Source organism: Pristis pectinata, chromosome 1 (genome assembly GCF_009764475.1).
Source record: "Pristis pectinata isolate sPriPec2 chromosome 1, sPriPec2.1.pri, whole genome shotgun sequence".
Taxonomy (NCBI): domain Eukaryota; kingdom Metazoa; phylum Chordata; class Chondrichthyes; order Rhinopristiformes; family Pristidae; genus Pristis; species Pristis pectinata.
In genome coordinates, this window is record NC_067405.1 from 113,684,679 (window position 1) to 113,702,473 (window position 17,795).

The 17,795-nt window shown below is 35.9% G+C and overlaps 1 protein-coding gene across 1 annotated transcript in view; it reads left to right on the forward strand.

Moving 5' to 3' along the window:
* Positions 1-1,141: 1,141 nt before the first annotated feature.
* LOC127570718 (TATA box-binding protein-like 2) overlaps positions 1,142-17,795 on the forward strand; it is a 40,563-nt gene continuing 23,909 nt past the window's right edge. Inside the window, exons 1-3 of the mRNA XM_052016541.1 lie at positions 1,142-1,324; positions 7,794-7,988; positions 16,771-17,204. Coding sequence (XP_051872501.1) covers positions 1,142-1,324; positions 7,794-7,988; positions 16,771-17,204 — 812 coding nt within the window. The remainder of the gene's footprint in view (positions 1,325-7,793; positions 7,989-16,770; positions 17,205-17,795) is intronic.

Genomic DNA, 17,795 nt, shown 5'->3' on the forward strand with positions numbered 1-17,795 from the left:
AGATTGCTCTGCTGGAAGGCAGCATTCAATCGAGCTAAAATAGCCCCCTCTGAGTCATAATATGCAATTTATGTGATGTGTGAATAATTTGCTCTACATTTCATATTCTATATAAATTTCTGAAGCCCTGCACGATCTAAACAAGATTTTGTTATTTATCGACTCCAAACCTCTTGCAGTGGAGGCTAACATACCATATGACTTTCTAATTGCCTGCTCCACCTGCAAGATAAACTAATACTTAATTTTGTCACATCATGGGTTAAAATAACATACTGGAGCTGGAGGGAATGGATAGATATGATGCAGGATCTTAAGTCATTAGGATTATGTTTATATTGCAATATTCAAAGCTTTAAACGTCAAAGAAATGAACATATCCATAAAACACAAAGATCTCAGTGTCTACAATCATCAGGATGTGATAAACAATTAGATGAAGTATTCCAAAAATAGGTTACTAATAAATTTATAGAAAGAATCTGATTCATCGCAAGAGGTTAACAAAGCAAGCTGGGGTAATATTCACTCATCTCAAACATTCATTCTATTATAATTGTTAATATTAAAAATTACCAGTTGTTACATAGTATCATTATATCTATGAATCATCCAACTGTATGTAAAAACAAAGGATTGACTTTAGCACATGTAAAGTGATCCATTATTTATAAAATTTTCCACATTCCAGATAGTAGTCAGAGAGGACATCTTACATGCCTTCTGCTAAGTAATTTATCATGAACAAGGTTCAATTGTTAGATGCAGTTGGCTACAGCTCAGTAATGACAGAATTAAGTATTTTAATTTCAGGTTGCAAATCACACAGTCTGCTTATGGTGACTGGTTGCAAATTCTTATTAATGGTATAGCTGTATTAAGAAGTTAATCACATGTGAGAATTTTAGACATGGAATAGTATCTGCACTTGGCACAGAGCTTTAAAAAGGTCAAATATTCTGTTTGCATCAGGAACATATATTATGCTGGCTATTTGCTTTAACATTATAAACCATCAGGTGAACAAGGAACATAGCAGCAAATGCAAGTTTGACAAAATAACAAACAAGAGAGATTGATAAAGTAATAGTGCTGCAATAAAAGAAACTCCAATCCAGAAGCAGCCAAAGTAACATAAGCCATGGTGGGCAAAGTACAGCATTCATCAAAAATAATTGTGAATCTATTTTACATACAGTATGTTACAAGCCTAGCTAGTGAACTTGATGTAGCTTTGGGGTACAACTTAGAACATGCAAACAGACTGAAAATAGAGTATGAATTAGATTGTAGTGATAATAAAATAAAGCATTTCTGGTTTCAGGTATTTCTAAAACCATTATGACATCTCTGAAAATATGAATATGGAAACAAGAAGTTTGGTCTCAAATTAACAAAATGCAAAAGTAAAAGTGTTATAAATAAAATTTAACTGCAAGATTTTGAACACAGTAGTTTTATTTCTTGTGAAATAGTGATCCTGACACAAATGAACAAATCAATATGATCAAACAGTTGTCAATATTGATGAGAAAGGCAATTGTTTTCAGCAAAGCAGAACTAAATTTCATTTAAATGGTGCACAAAAGATATTTAGATTGCCTCCAATGATTCAAGTCACACCTCACAAATCATAGAAAACTTTTCTTTTATCTCTTTAGGATCCAAAGTCCATATTCACATGGACCAGAAATCAATATTGATTCATTCAACTTTTAGATGCATCTGTTGTGCTCGGTTGAAATGGAGTGTAAAATATTTTAACTGTACTAAAGAATGCTGACCACAATGAAAGTATGAGAGAATTACACTGACAGAATATACAAATTATTTTATTCATATTGAGCAAGACCTGATAGAAAAGGTGCAAAAGTTTGTAGCTCTGTACTGAACTCTTTGACACCTGTCTTCAATCAAGGCTAGAATTAGCAATTCATTAAAATTTCTTATCTAATGACCAGTTTAAGGAAATTTCAGTTGGAATAAACCTACTTGAAGTGATACAGCATTAAAAAATTTGCACAGTTGAAGGTCTGCATCTAAGATAGAACAGAAAAAAAATGGATCCATTAAGAGACTTTTATTCAAAAGCAATGAAATCCAAGTTTCCTTGATATCTCTCTAGTCTCAGATGCAATCAGTTATCAAAAGAACTTAAGTAATTCAATGGTTCCAAGTACTGAAATGGAATTAAAGAACATCACAATGTTCTCCCATGGAAATGCTTTAAAGACTGTTTATGAATATTTGTTGCAACTTAACCAAATCCAGATTATGTGATACAGTTTGATTTGTTTTTCTCCTTTCTTTCATAAACCATAACTGGGTAGTATCAGGCAACTTGTCTCTACCAATACAAGTGTTAGAATGGGGATTACATTTTAAGAAGACAATAATGAAAAGGAGTGGATGTTATAGAGCTTTAGTTATACTCCATTAAATGTTCATTACTGGGGGACTCCATTTTAGGAGGGATAGATGGAGCATAGATTCATCAAAATACTAAAAGATGGTGGCGGATTGCACATACTGGGTTTCCATTCCTTTGGATATGGGAGATTAAGAAGTGATCTGTCTGAAAAGCTTATGATCAGAGGAGATCAATGGGTAGATTGAAAGGTCTGATCACTCTGGTAGACAAATCATGAACAAGGACCGATGGTCTTTGACCCAATCAAAGTCAAATTCAAATTTATTGGTATATGCACAAGTACATATATGCACAGGTGCAATCAGAAATTTACTTACACAGGTACATAGCATCATATAAGGAGCATTCACAGGAAAACATAAATTATACACAATTTTTTTTTACAAGAAAGAACAGAATTAGAACAAAATAAAACAAAATCCATTTTAGTGCAAAGTGATTAAGGTGGTCACGGTGTTAAGTTGTAGTGATTAGGGTTGTGCCCTGTTGGCCATTGAGGAGGATGTCAAAATGTATGTTTAAATTACATGTTTAAAAGGCAGTTGGTCAAGCACTTGGATAGGAAAGGAGTGGAGAGATATGGACCTAATGTGGGCAAATAGGATTCGTGTAGGTAGGCATCACAATTATCATGGATGAGGTGGGTCAAAAGTGTGCTGTATAATTCTGATTCTATAAAAACAGTGGTGAAATTTTCTCAAGAACAATTGCTGGGACTACATCAAATTGAAAGGCTTACAACAAAACCTTTCCCTCCCTCCCTCCCCAATCATTCATATGGCAGATCTGCACCTTAATTCCAATTAACTGCCTTTATTTCGTACTCTTTTGACTGAACCAAGTGCAGAACGGGCTCGAGGGCTAACTGACCTACTCCTGTTAATTACCTTTCAATACATAGAACACATTAAAATAAAGGCCACTCTGTCCAAGTAGTTTTTGCCAACATTAATGTTTCAATAAGCCTTCTTCCATCTTTTATCATCCTGGATTTTTTTTTTAAATACATATTTCTACCATATCCAGTTTCAAAATAACCATTAGGGATATATCCCAAACCATTTAACTTTTCTCATTTGTTTATTTTTCCATGAGCTGTGTTTTGCACAATGTAGAGAAAATGAATAGCTCAAGTTACTTTCTTCATCATCTTTATGATAAATACAGTCCATAACTTGTGCAATTTTTTTCTGAAATTACAGAACAGTGTTTTAATTCTCTTTGAGCATCATTTTGCAATCCAGTTGTTGCTGTTTAATTAACTTTAATTATGATTTAATAAAGATTTCCATGCAGGAAAATGTAAGGCATTTTTGATATTCTTTAAAGTTTTCTTTTTTTTCCCCCAATCTTTTTATTAGTTTTCAAATTAATACAGATTAATATATCAATGTTTATACATGTAATACAAAGAGATCAGGAGAACAACCATGACATGGATAATCATAAAGAACAATAAAGTATTAAAAAAATCTGTAGATCCAACGATCTGTTAGTGAATGAATATAATATAAAAGAAAAAGATTTATTATAAAACATAAAAGAAAGAAAAAATCCTCAAAACAATAAGAAAAATTATAAACAATATATCAAACCAAACTAAGCTAAAAAAAATTCAACACAAAAAAAACAGAAAAAAAAAGCTGGACTAAAATTTCTCGATAGAAACAGAGCAATATTATGTCGTCAACTCCGTTCCTCTAAATTGAAGGGTTATTATAAGGGGATCTATATCATGTGAAAATATTGAATAAATGGACTCCAAACTTCCTCAAATTTAAGCAAAGGATCAACAGTACCACTCCTAATTTCTTCCAAGTTTAAACATGATATAGTTTGAGATAACCATTGAAAAGTAGTAGGGGGTATTGGCCATTAATGTAACAAAGGCAATCATATGGTTAGTGGAGGCAGATAGATGGCCAGATTCTATCCTTGGTAAACCAAAAATTGCAGTGATAGAATGAGGTTGTAAATCAATCTTCAATATATTTGAAATAATGTTAAAAATATCTTTCCAATATTTTTCCCAAAAGAGGACAGGACCAAAACATATGCGTCAAAGAAGCCACATTCGATTTACATCTGTCACATATAGGATTTATATGTTGATAAAAATGAGCTAGCTTATCTTTTGACATATGGGTCCTGTGAACTACCTTAAACTGTATCAAAGAATGTCTGGCACACATTGAAGATGTATTAACCAAATGAAGAATTTTCTTCCAAGTCTTTGTCGGTAAAGATGTCTGGAGTTCACTTTCCCATTCATTCTTAATTTTGTCCAGTGGTTCTAAATGAATTTTCATAATTAAATCATAAATTATTGCTATCAAGCCCTTCTGACAAGGATTAAAACCAAAATTTTTTTCTGTAATTTCAGTTTTGTAAGGTGTGGGAAGAGAGGGTATAGTACCTTTTAAAAAATTTCTAATTTGCACACATCAAAAAAAGTGTGATCTAGGCAAATTGTATTTGTTAGACAAAAGATGTAAAACAGTTATCAATGAATAAATCACGAAAACATACTATTCCCTTCCTTTTCCATATGGAAAAAGCTAAGTCAACTCTGGATGGATGAAAGAAAAAAATTAGATTGAATGGGACTTGATAGATTAAATTTATTCAATCCAAAAAATTTACAAAATTGAAACCATATTCGTATCGTATGTTTAACAATTGGGTTAATCATATGTTTACTTAATTTGGTAAGTGCAAAAGGGAGTGGATCCCCTAAAATAGAAACTAATGAAAATTCAAGTACTGATTGGGACTCAAGATGTACCCATTTGGGGCATTGAATTACATCTGAATCTTGTATCCAAAAAATTAAATATCTGATATTGATTGCCCAATAATATAATCTAAAGTTAGGCAAGGCCATACCACCATCCTGAAGTTTTCATACTGGAAGTCTCTACCCCACAGGATTGTAGGGGCTAAATCATTGAGATATTTAAAGAGAAAATCAATAAATATTTGTCAGATTGGGGAATTGGGACTATAGGGAACTGACAATAGAAAAGGTGGCGAGGCCAGGGGCAGAATGGCAAGGCAGGCTTAAGGGGCCGAATGGCTTATTCATGCTCCTATTTTCTTGTATTGCCAGCTAGGAGAACACAAATGATACATCTTCCATACAGTTAATCTCATTCACAACTCTGCAGTCTATATCCAAATACATTCCATTCACACACCACCCCTGAATTTATTGATGACCATTGGCTCCTAATCCCGAAATGACAAACTTAAAATTCTTGATGTTGTGTCCAAATCCCACATGCTCGTCCTTTGACCCAACTCTGAAATTTCCACCAACATTTCAAATGAAATACCAGCACCTCTCTATCTTTTGAAATGTACTTATTTTAACAAGATCTTGATTATTTTCCCAATACCATATGTAGAGATTAAGTAAACTCAAATTTTATTGTATCAGGAATATGATATAATTATTTGCAGCTAATAAACAAAAACAATCTGAGGGTTTAATCAATTGTTGTTTCCCCCGATTCTTCATGGACACTCAAAAATACTCCAACCAGATTTGATTTTCTTTAAATCAAACACAGTCATTAAAATTTCTGCATAGCTTTTTAAATACTCCCCATTCTCTCTAATCTAACACCAACAGGTACTTCATATTTCCTTGAAAAAAAATTAAAACCAATTTCTGGCAGAACTTTGGTTAATTCATCCAATTCCATAATCAGAGAAGCTCCAGATGAATGAGATACTTCACGAAATAAACTTCAACCCATGTAACTTATACTCTCCAAAGTAGGTATCCTTACAAAGTAGCTAAGCACATTAAAAGATATTGTTAAACTTTCATACTTACCAGATCCACATGTAATCATTTCGAGGTGACAAAACACCTGTGAGAAGGGAAATATTTCTTTACGCCTAACCAAGGTCTATTCATATACACATACCAACTAATTCTACAATAAGTAAATATCATATCAAATCAATTATTCAGTTTATCCAAATATAATTTAGCACAAATATCACACATTAAAGTAACACACACCCAAGTTGGTTGGGAAATATATTCAGAAAACAATGAGTCACAATTTAAGCAAGCTTTTGTTTTCTTTATACAAAAAGTCAGTATGTCCCCAAAAGGGAGTTACTTCAAACACGTGTCAATTCAGAGATTAAGAAGCCAAGAAAAGATTCACTTATCCTTCTTAGGAAGCAGAAATTGTACTGCTTAAGACATCTATTTTTGTCAGTAAACCTCCATTGGCAAGTTAATTATCTAGTTGCTAATCATGAAACATGTCAGCATAGACTCAATAGGCCAATATGCTTTCATTCTATATCATAAGATGTGGAAATTCATCTCCAGCACCTTTAATAGACCTTAAATCCATGGAATAATAACACATTTCCTTATAGATATTTTACAGATTTAGTGCCCACCTTCACACAATTTCCTTCCTTTTTTGATTAAGTTTACTTTCGCATTGTAGCATTTTGTCAGTTGTCTGTGTTAAAAGAAACCTCATTATACCTTAATTGTCCAATTAAAGATTTATTTTCATTTGCCACCAATCAAATACACTTACGCATTAATTCTTTAAAATAAAGCTTTGCCATTTGGACTGGAGATCATTGCCTACAAAATCTGCTCTTCTCCTTGGTTAAATTAATGACTTTCTCCCTTTAAAATCTCCAATAATTCCGTTGCCTTTCTGCAGCCAGACTTGATACCACATCCCGTATAATTATGCTCAGAGTACCCATTCCATTCCTCTCGTTTAGGTCGTTACTGCTCACATTTTTGCCTTTCGCAATCAACCCGTGCACGAAGCCTTTTGGTGGGTCTGTTGTTAATAAGTCCAAGATGCCAATCATCAAAAAAAAGATTTTCACCTATTCTCCACTTTTGGCCATTAGCGTAGTTATGAAGCATGATATCCGGTTCTCTGCCTATAACTGTCTGCCAGCATATCAACTATTTTAAACTATAAAGTTATCAATTAATTGGCAACTATTAAAGGCCAGGTATACAACTTGAATTTGAAGAGATGGCGTGTCCTTAAAATAAAATCATTACCTTATCCCCCCCTTGCCCGGAACAAAAACGGGATCATTTTAAGTTCTTTACGGGGCAGAGTAGTGAAGCAATACTGTACCCACAATAAGATTATTCAGAAGTAAAACGAACAGGAAATAAATGTTACATGAAATTGGGGAAAGTAGAAAAATAGCGTAGAAATGTAATAACACTATTTATTCCCAATTACATTTTTAGTGGGTTTTGTCCTGTGGATGTTCACCGCGAAAGCAATGCTTGCTGTGTAAAAAAAGCCAGTCTTATAACTCACATGCCAATCTTTATAAACTATAATAGAATAAAACATTTTTTGTAAAACTGCATGGATTTACGTGTTTCACATCAACAGAGACCACGTGGGGTGAATTGAAGACGTCGGGAGCATTTCTGGGTAAAGGTTCTGCTTTCCTGCTAGCCCAGCTAACTAAAACGATTAACAAAATCATTATGGAGTCATCGTTGGAAAGTTATTTTGATGAATCTATTGAAAATGTAAGTTAATTTCTCTCCTACAATAAAACTAATTGCAAGAAGGGTATACGAGAGTAAAACTCATGATGAATTTCATTTTGTTCCTTTTCTCTAAGTTTTCACATGTGAAATGTAATAATTCTTTTTTAAAAACGTAAAATTATTTAAATGTGTCATTAGTAGGTCAGTAGCGCATCGTGAATAGAAATTACTTTATCTTTCAATTAGTTGAGCTGGCGAATACAGAAGCACATTATCTTATTTGTGAAGTTGGATTTTTTGTGTTACCACTTTGCTACCTGTATACAAGGAATGTTAAAGTTGCTATAGATCAAGTTCAAGGTGAGCAATAGAGAAAGTGAATTGGCCAAAGATTTTGTATTCTACTTAGGTGTATTTTGTTGGTACACTTTTTTTGTTGCTGCAGATCGGCATCCGTAATAGTTTCCTGGATCCGAGTTAATAAAACAACATTTGAAAGTATATTAAGAGAATTCTCTCGATTGCACGACTACTTGTTATTGCTTCAAGCATTACTCCTAAGTCCCCCAAATGTTTAATTCCTTCTCCCGCTGTATATAATTACATTTTATGACACATCGATCACAGCAAGCCTGAGTCGGACTCCAATAGCTACGATGGAACTTTGCATTTACTGTACCTCCCAATGTCGCAGGGTTAGGGTGGGGCAGGCATTAGGCTCGACTTGCTGAAGTTTGGGAAAAAATTGGGTAGTTTGTTAGAATTTGTACTAATCAATCACACCTGAGGTTTGTAATTATAGTCTTATCGAATCAGATTTTTCAAACAAGTAATCGACATTGATGCGTGCAATACTCTCTGTAGATCTTAATTTAGTTCACTTGTACTTTTCGAGATTGATGTTTTCATTGCACTAACTCTTCTAAAGAAGGCTCCATCTATCAACTGACTCCAGTTATTCAAGACAAAGAAAAAGAGGTTTGCCTCAACTGACTGTGAGGTAAACTTCTTTTTTCTTTGTCTTGAATAATACATTTTAAATGTCTTGGTTGAAGTTGTTGTATTGGTTTATTATTGTCACCTGTACCAAGGCACAGTGAAAAGCTTGTCTTACAAACCTATCGTACAGGTCAATTCATTACACAGTGCAGTTATATTGAGTTAGTACAGAGTGCATTGAAGTAGTACAGGTAAAAACAATAACAGTACAGAGTAAAGTGTCACAGCTACAGAGAAAGTGCAGTGCAATAAGGTGCAAGGTCACAACAAGGTAGATCGTGTGGTCATAGTCCATCTCATTGTATAAGGGAGCTGTTCAATAGTCTTATCACGGTGGGGTAGAAGCTGTCCTTAAGTCTGGTGGTACATGCCTTCAGGCTCCTGTATCTTCTACCCGATGGAAGAGGAGAGAAGAGAGAGTGTCCCGGGTGGGTGGGGTCTTTGATTATGCTGGCTGTTACACCAAGACAATGAGAGGTAAGGACAAAGTCCAAGCAGGGGAGGCTGGTGTCCATAATGTGCTGGGCTGTGTCCACAACTCTCTGCAGTTTCTTGCGGTCCTGGGCAGAGCAGCTGCCGTACCAAGCCATGATACATCCAGATAGGATGCTTTCTGTGGTGCACCAGTAAAAGTTGGTGAGAGTCAAAGAGGACAAACCAAATTTCTTTAGCCTCCTGAGGAAGTAGAGGCACTGGTGAGCTTTCTTGGCCGTGGCTTCTATGTGATTTGACCAGAACAGGCTGTTGGTGATGTTCACTCCCAGGAACTTGAAGCTGTCAACCCTCTCGACCTCAGCACCATTGATGTAGACAGGTGCATGTACACTGCCCCGTTTCCTGAAGTCAATGACCAGCTCTTTTGTTGACATTGAGGGAAAGGTTGTTGTCATGACACCATTCCACTAAGCTCTCTATCTCCTTCCTGTACTCCGCCTCATTGCTGTTTGAGATACGGCCTACAACAGTGGTATCATCTGCAAACCTGTAGATGGAGTTAGAGCAGAATCTGGCCACACAGTCATGAGTGTATAGGAAGTAGAGTAGAGGGCTTAGGACGCAGCCTTGTGGGGCACCAGTGTTGAGAATAATTGTGCCAGAGATACTGCTGCCTATCCTCACTGATTGCAGTCTGTTTGTTAGAAAGTCAAGGATACAGTTACAGAGGGAGGTGTTGAGTCCTAGGTCTCGGAGTTTGGTGACAAGCTTGCTTGGAATTATTGTATTGAAGGTAGAGCTGTAGTCAATAAACAATAGTCTAACGTATGTGTCTTTGCTGTCCAGATGCTCCAGAGTTGAGTGTAGGGCCAGGGAGATGGCATCCGCTGTAGACCTGTTTTGCCGATAGGCGAATTGCAGTGGGTCCAAGTTGTCTGTAGGCTGGTAGGCTGCACTGACCAACCTCTCAAAGCACTTCATGATGATTGATGTCAGAGCCACTGGTCGGTAGTCATTGAGGCACGTTACCTTGCTTTTCTTTGGTACCGAGATGATAGTGGTCTTCTTAAAGCAGGCGGGAACCTGAGACTGAAGCAGGGAGAGGTTAAATATGTCCGCAAATACTTCTGCCAGCTGATCAGCACAGGATCTGAGCACGCGGCCCAGCACACCAACTGGGCCAGGTGCTTTCCTCCTGTTCACTCTCCGGAAGACTGGTTCAGGGTTACTGGTTACAGAACTTAATAAATATTCCCAATGCAATGGATGTTTTATTATGCAATAACATTATCCATGTCTGAAGCAGAAATATTCAGTGAGATTGGTTATGAAATTAGGAAACATTTCTTCAACCAGGAATTAGCACAAAGCACCTAAGAACAGAAGAATTAGGAGCAAGAGTAGGCCATCTGGCCCTTCAGGCCCGTTCTGCAATTCATCAGGTTCTGAGCTGACATTTCAGCTCGGCTCCATTGTCCTGCACTATCCCCCATGTCCTTGATTCTCTTGATTTCCAGAAATCCACTAACCTCTTTATAGAACTAAATGATTTGACTTTCAAAGCCCTCTGAGTGAGGAGTCCAAAGGTTCAATATCCTCTGAGTCTCGTCATCTCAAACCTAAATTGTCTAGCTCTTATTCTGAAAATATGACCTTTCATTCCATGTTCCTCAGCCAAGGGAAGTACCTTCCCTGCATCCACTCTATTGAGCCCTGTAAGAATTCATCTCTCCTTCCTTTGAACCCTAGTAAATACAGGCCTAGTGTGCTCAATCTCTCCTAAAATGATAAACCCAACATCTCACAACCTAGGTTGGTGCACCTTCATTGCATTCCCTCCATGGTCAATATTTTTCAGAAAAAGTGTACAAATTACTCCAGTGCAGTCTCACCGACACCCTATATATTTGCAGTAAACCAATTTTACTTCAGTATTTAAATCCTCTCTTTCTCTTTGTCAATATTTTTAGTAATTTCAAATAAGAAGTACAAAATGCATGAAACAAAGGAAAAAAAGAAAATGTTACAAAATAGATTGTATTGAATCACACAAGAAATCACAATGCTTCATATTGATAAACAAAAAAAAATCAATTGATATTGATAAGTTGGAATAATTTTATTATAAAAAAAATCTAACTCCACTACCAAAACTAAAGCTGTTTAGTAACATCCTAAATACATAGTAGTATTAGCCAATATCTGTACATTTAGCACCAAATCAGTGGTTTTGAAAATAGTTCAAAAAAGGTCCCCATAATATTTGAAAGTTCGGAATAGATCCAGAAATAGAGCAACGGATCTTCTCTAAATTTAGATATGACATAACATCCCGTAACCATTGAGCATGAGTAAGGGAGTAGTCTCCTTCCACTTAAGCAATACAGCCCTCCTGGCTATAAGAGAAATGAAGGCCAATATGTGTAAATCTTAAGTCTCCAGAATTATATCTTTTTCTCCAACAATCCTGAATAACGCAGTTAAAGGATTTGGCTTAAAATTTATTTTAAAAAGTACAGAAAAAGTACAGAAAAAGGTTGAAATACCTCTATCCAGAATTTTTCCAAACTCAGACATGACCAAAACATATGGATTAAGGAAGCCTCTCCATTATTGCATTTGTCACAATAAGGAGGTATATCTGAACAGAAACGTGATAACTTATCTTTGGACAGGTGGACTCTATTGGACCACTTTAAATTGAAGAAGGGAGTGACATGCACATAATGATGAAGTATTAACCAGTTTAAAAATTTGATTCCAAGTTTCCTCAGAAATTGAAATCTGTAGATCACATTCCCAAGTGTTTTTAATTTTGTTTAAAGGGACCTTATTCATTCCTGATAATCTACCATAAATCTTAGATATTGAAGCATCATAGAAAGGCTTCAAATTAAAAATTACGTCTAGTAAGTTCTCATCAGGACTATAGGGGAGGTATGTACTTGAGATCGGAGAAAATCTCTAATTTGCAAATATCGAAAAAAGTGAGTTTTGGCAAATTACATTTAGTTGCCAATTGTTCGAACGTTAAGAAATTTCCTCCAACAAACAGATCCTGAAAATGAGTAATACCCAATCTATCCCATTGTTTAAAAACTATATCAGTCATAGAAGGTTTAAAGAAAAAATTAGCAAAAAATGGGACTAGACAAAGAAAGATACAATAAACCATAGCATTTTCTAAATTGTAACCAAATCCTCAAAGCATGTTTAACTACCAAATTATCAGTAAATTTATTTATTGATAAAGGAAGTGAAGAGCCAAGCAAAGAAATAATAGAAAATTTTTTAACAGAATTAACTTCCAAAGAGACCCATACTGGACAGGCTTCGTGATTAATATAATGTAACCAAAAAGTAAGATTTCGTATATTGACTGCCCAGTAATATAACCTAAAGTTAGGTAAAGGAAACCCTCCATTATTTTTAGCTTTCTGAAAATGAACTTTATTTAACCTAGGATGTTTATTTTCCCATATGTAAGAAGAGATAATTGAGTCAAGAGAATCAAAAAAAGACTTCGGAGTAAAAACGGGTAAAGCCTGAAATAAATACATAAATTTAGGTAAAATATTCATTTTAATAGAATTAATGCGACCAATCAGCGATATAGAGAGGGGTGACCAATTTGGTAAGATCCTTTTCACATAATTCAATAAGGCAAGAAAGTTCTCTTCAAATAAATGTTTATAATTCTTAGTAATAGTTACACCCAAATAGGTAAAATGGTTTCTTATGGTTTTAAAAGGAAGAGTAATATCGAATGGTATCAGATTGTTCAAAGGGAAAAGTTCGCTCTTGTGTAAATTCAATTTATATCCCAAAAATTGGCTAAAACAGGAAAGTAAAGAAAGCATAGAAGGTAACAAAGTCTCAAAATTAGAAATGAAGAGCAGTAAATCATCAGCATAGAGCAAAACTTTATGGATGGTACCTCTCCTAGAGATACCGGCAATCTCTATAGATTCTCGAAAAGCAATAGCTAAAGGTTTTAGGACTAGGTCAAATAGCAGAGGGCTCAAAGGGCATCCCTGTCTAGTTCTACGTTGAAGTTTAAAAGGTTCAGAAAGCTGAAAATTAGTAAGAACACAGGCAGAAGGAGATAAATCCTCTCTTAATAAAGGCCAACGTACTATTTCCTTCCTAATTGCTTGCTGCACCTGCATGTCTGCCATCACTTTTAAAAGAAAAGCTCTGCTTTTCTCTCTTGTGCACTGAAGTGAATGACCTTGCCTTTTTCCACTTTATGCCATGTTCTTGCCCACTCACTTAATCATTACATTCTGCTCCCAAGTCACATCTCACCCAGTTTTGCATAATAGTGGCATGATTAACTGGACTACTTAGACTGCATCATTTATGTGAGCTCCTCAAAATTCTGTTTTAAAGAGTGGTGGGATAAAAAATGCCCATTGACTTCAAGGAGATCTAATTGCTGTGAAGTAGTAATGCAAATTACTCTTGCACACTGAAACGGCTTATACAATCCTGCTTCTCATGCTCATTGCTCTACACAAGCATATAAAGTTGTTTTTTTTCCTTGTCTGCTGAAAAGATTAGATCTTCCAGGATGGAAATGGGTCATCTGGCCGTGGAAGTGTTTAACACCAGATGAAAAAATCGTTATAATTGGACTTATTTACTGTTCCAAGATCCCTCCCCTATCAACCTCTGTATAATCTATATCAACTATTAATTACTTCTGTTTGAACAACTAGCCATGAAAGTGACTTCCATAAGTAATTCTTCATGCAAAGACTTTCTCCCACTTTGTTCTGAGCCCCTTTTAAATTTTTAATCTGAGGCCCCTTGTGTTTGACCTTCAACTACAAGAAACTTGCCTTTTGTCTTCTCTATCCCAGTCTTTTATCATTTTAAACACTTACATCATGCCAAGATGAACTATTAGAAATAAAATCCATTTTAAGCATTTTTCTTTTGCTTTGTAATCTGTACACATCGACATTACATGGCTCTCACCTGTATCAGGAAATTCTGACATCCTGAAGCTGAATATCTTTGGAATAAAATATCTACTTTAGAATAGGTATTTCAAATCAAGATCAGAAGTATGCTTTCATTGCTGTTGTATCTGTGAGATTATCACTTAACCAGACTAATTAAGGACTGCATGCTACAAATCTTCTACTGAGAGTGAAGAAACTGGTATGCATCCAGTATAGGAAACAAATACCTCATCACGACCATAATAGAACATAGAACAGTATAGCAAAGGAATAGGCCCTATGGCCCACGATGTCTGTGCCAACCATGACACCAATTTAAGCTGCACATCTTCCTGCACGTGGTCTATATCCCACAGTTCCTTGCCTGTTCAAATGCCTGTGTAAATGCCTCTTAAACGTTACTGCCATAAACTTCCACCACCTCCCCTGGCAACACATTCCAGGCACCTACCTTTCCCTGTGTTAAAACAAACTTGCCAGGTAAATTTCCTTTAAACATTCCCCCTCTCACCTTAAAGCTATGCCCTCTTGTATTTGACATCTCCATCCTGGATAAAAGACTGACTATCTGCTCTGTCTATGCCTCTCTCAATTTTATATACTTCGATCAGGTTGCCCCTCAGCCTCTGACGCTCCAGAGAAAACAATCCAAGTTCATCCAACCTCTGCTTATAGCTAATACTCTCTAATCCGTGCAACATTCAGGTGAACCTCTTCTGCAGCCTCTTGTAGCCCTCCTTCGAAGACAGTGAACAGCCTTCACCTGAATCCATGCAGGAAATGGACAATATGGCTATCAGCGCCACAAATGGCATATAATTGATGCACATCCATTGAATGAAACAATTCACATCACCTTGGCTCAAAGAAATATTGCAGCACCTCACTTCTCTACTTGGCATCTCAGGAGGCTATTGAGTATAAATTGGGATCCTTTGCATCTTGATTTTTTTTCAACCAATTGCTGTTACTATCTTTGGAGCACTGCCCTTTTACAGTCAAATGGGCCCTGCATCTCAGAGTTGCTCTTTGAACTCTGAATTTAATCATTTGTTAAATGAATTCTTCTTACAATCTGTCTTAGAAAATAAACCATTATTTCCATTATCTGTCTGCAAAAAGTGCTTTAATTATTCATATAGTTAAGGACTCATTGCTAACTTTGTGTCTGCAATTCTAACAGAAGCTTATTTCATGTCATGAAAAAACTCAGAGCCGAATGGCTAGTCTTCAAACTCAATCAATAGCCTCTCAAGATGTAAACTGATGTCATCACCACCACCCCCCCCCCCCCCCCACCCCCACGGCTGATCTTACTGAGCAGGTTGATGTGATGTGTTCTATCCCAGGATAGTACACTTGCCCATAGCAAACACATTGGCTGTTATTTCCTCAAATGTACAGTGAGATTTTAAACTCTTTTGTCAAGCATTTATCAAGAGTTAGTTGGTGTCACTAATGATTTATTTCCCTACCCTCTGGTAGACATTGGTGCGGCAGATGGAGACGGATGTCACTGGTAGCTGCTCACTTGGAATGGACCTGGAGGCGAGCTAATGGAATGGATTTTGCATACTTATCTTTTGCATAAGTTCTATAAGTTGTATATCTGGCAAGCCATAAGCTTATAGCAAAGGCTGTAAATCTAGGAACCACTTCAGGATTTAAATATATTCCATGTTGATATTTCAGTATAAAACTGGAGATCAGTGCTCTGTTGAAGTGTAACCCTTCAACAGAGGTGTTCAATCAGGGTTTTAATTTCTCTTTTCCAATGCACTATTCAAGAGCAACTTCAAATTTTCTGGATGCCTTGGACAATATTCTTTCCTTAACCAACAGCAAAAACACTCTTTCATCTCATACTGTGTTTGTGAAATTGTAATCCTATTTGCCATCACAACGACAGTAATTACACTGAGAAAATAACAGAGAAAAAGACATTTTTTATGATACCCTCATTCCCAAAATGTACTTTGTTGTGATGACATCCACGAATTCTAGTACATGAAACAAGTGTCTATCTATTTTTAAGATGAATCAGTGAGTCTTGTAAGGCTATTTAACAGTGGAAGGTACAAAATACAAGTCTTGTCCCTTGCTCAACAGCTACACCACAAGCCACCTACAGAAATAACCAGGCGGTGAAGAGCAGGAACGATCATGGGTTCAGATACAAAATGCAGTTCTTAATTGATCTTCTGCACCAACTGATTTGTTAAAGACTTTAGTGATTGAGGGAGTTCAAGGGCAATCTCTTGTATTTAGTAGAATGGAATGAATTTATGGAATGCCCCAAAACCTAAAGACATGAGCAGCAACCAGTTATAATATTTAATTCACGTTGTCTTATGAGGATGAAGTGGTACTATATGATTAATTTTTTTAATGTTTTATATGAATAATTTCATTTTTAGGATGATCTCGCAACAAATGATTCCCATGTCTTTGATTCTATAATTCCATATGATGCAGACCTAACAATTCAGGAGCCTTGTTATACTCCTCAGCTTCTTCAACCTCAGGAATTATCTACAGAGCTTACTTCAGCCGATCTTAGTTTTCTCAGTGATGACCAAGACCAACAAGATGATGATGATGGAAATGACTGTACTAGTCAGCAACAAACAATAAAGCAGAGCCAACTGCTGACAGATGTCAAGAATAGTGATGGTATTGTTACACTTGGACCTGAAAATATTAGCCAGTTGCCATACCAATCAACAAATGAAGGAATTGCCACTCCAGTTGATAATGAATCATCATCAATTTGCCCAGTACCAATGACTCCTATGACACCTGTAACGCCAATGACCCCAGTAGAAAGTTCTGGAATATGTCCCCAGTTACAGTAAGTATTTTTGCTGGCAGGATTACCTCTTCAAAAACTATACTTCTATGTATAATGTAATAAACATTTTTGAATAGAATACTTATTTTCTAGACCACTTTGTTATGAATTTCTGCAATATTATTTCTATTGTGCTACAGCTGTAGTGTTTTATGTTATGCTTGAATTTGCCTCTTGATTTTTCTGACCACGGCATAAGCCACCTTGCTTTGTGTCCGAGGTAAAACATTCAATATATGGCTTATCCTCACTCATATCTCCAAACCAAATGGTCTTTTGGTAAGACTTGTTTCATTTTTAAACTTTTGATCCTTGTCTGGTTGTCACTGCCAGCAGGAACTGGAATTCCTTTAGCAGTTTAAAAAATGTCAGTTATGATTACCAAATAGCTTTAAGAAAGTCTATATTCCTGTTGAAACTGATTTCTGAATGTTCTTGCAGAATTCCCCATAAAACTTCCTGATTGGATCATGAAAATATTGCCACACAGAACTGCATCTTGGCCTTATCATGGGATACAGGAATCCAGACAGTTAGGAGCTGGTTCCAACTGTAAACAGAATAACTTATTCCTCAAGAAACTTTAAAGCA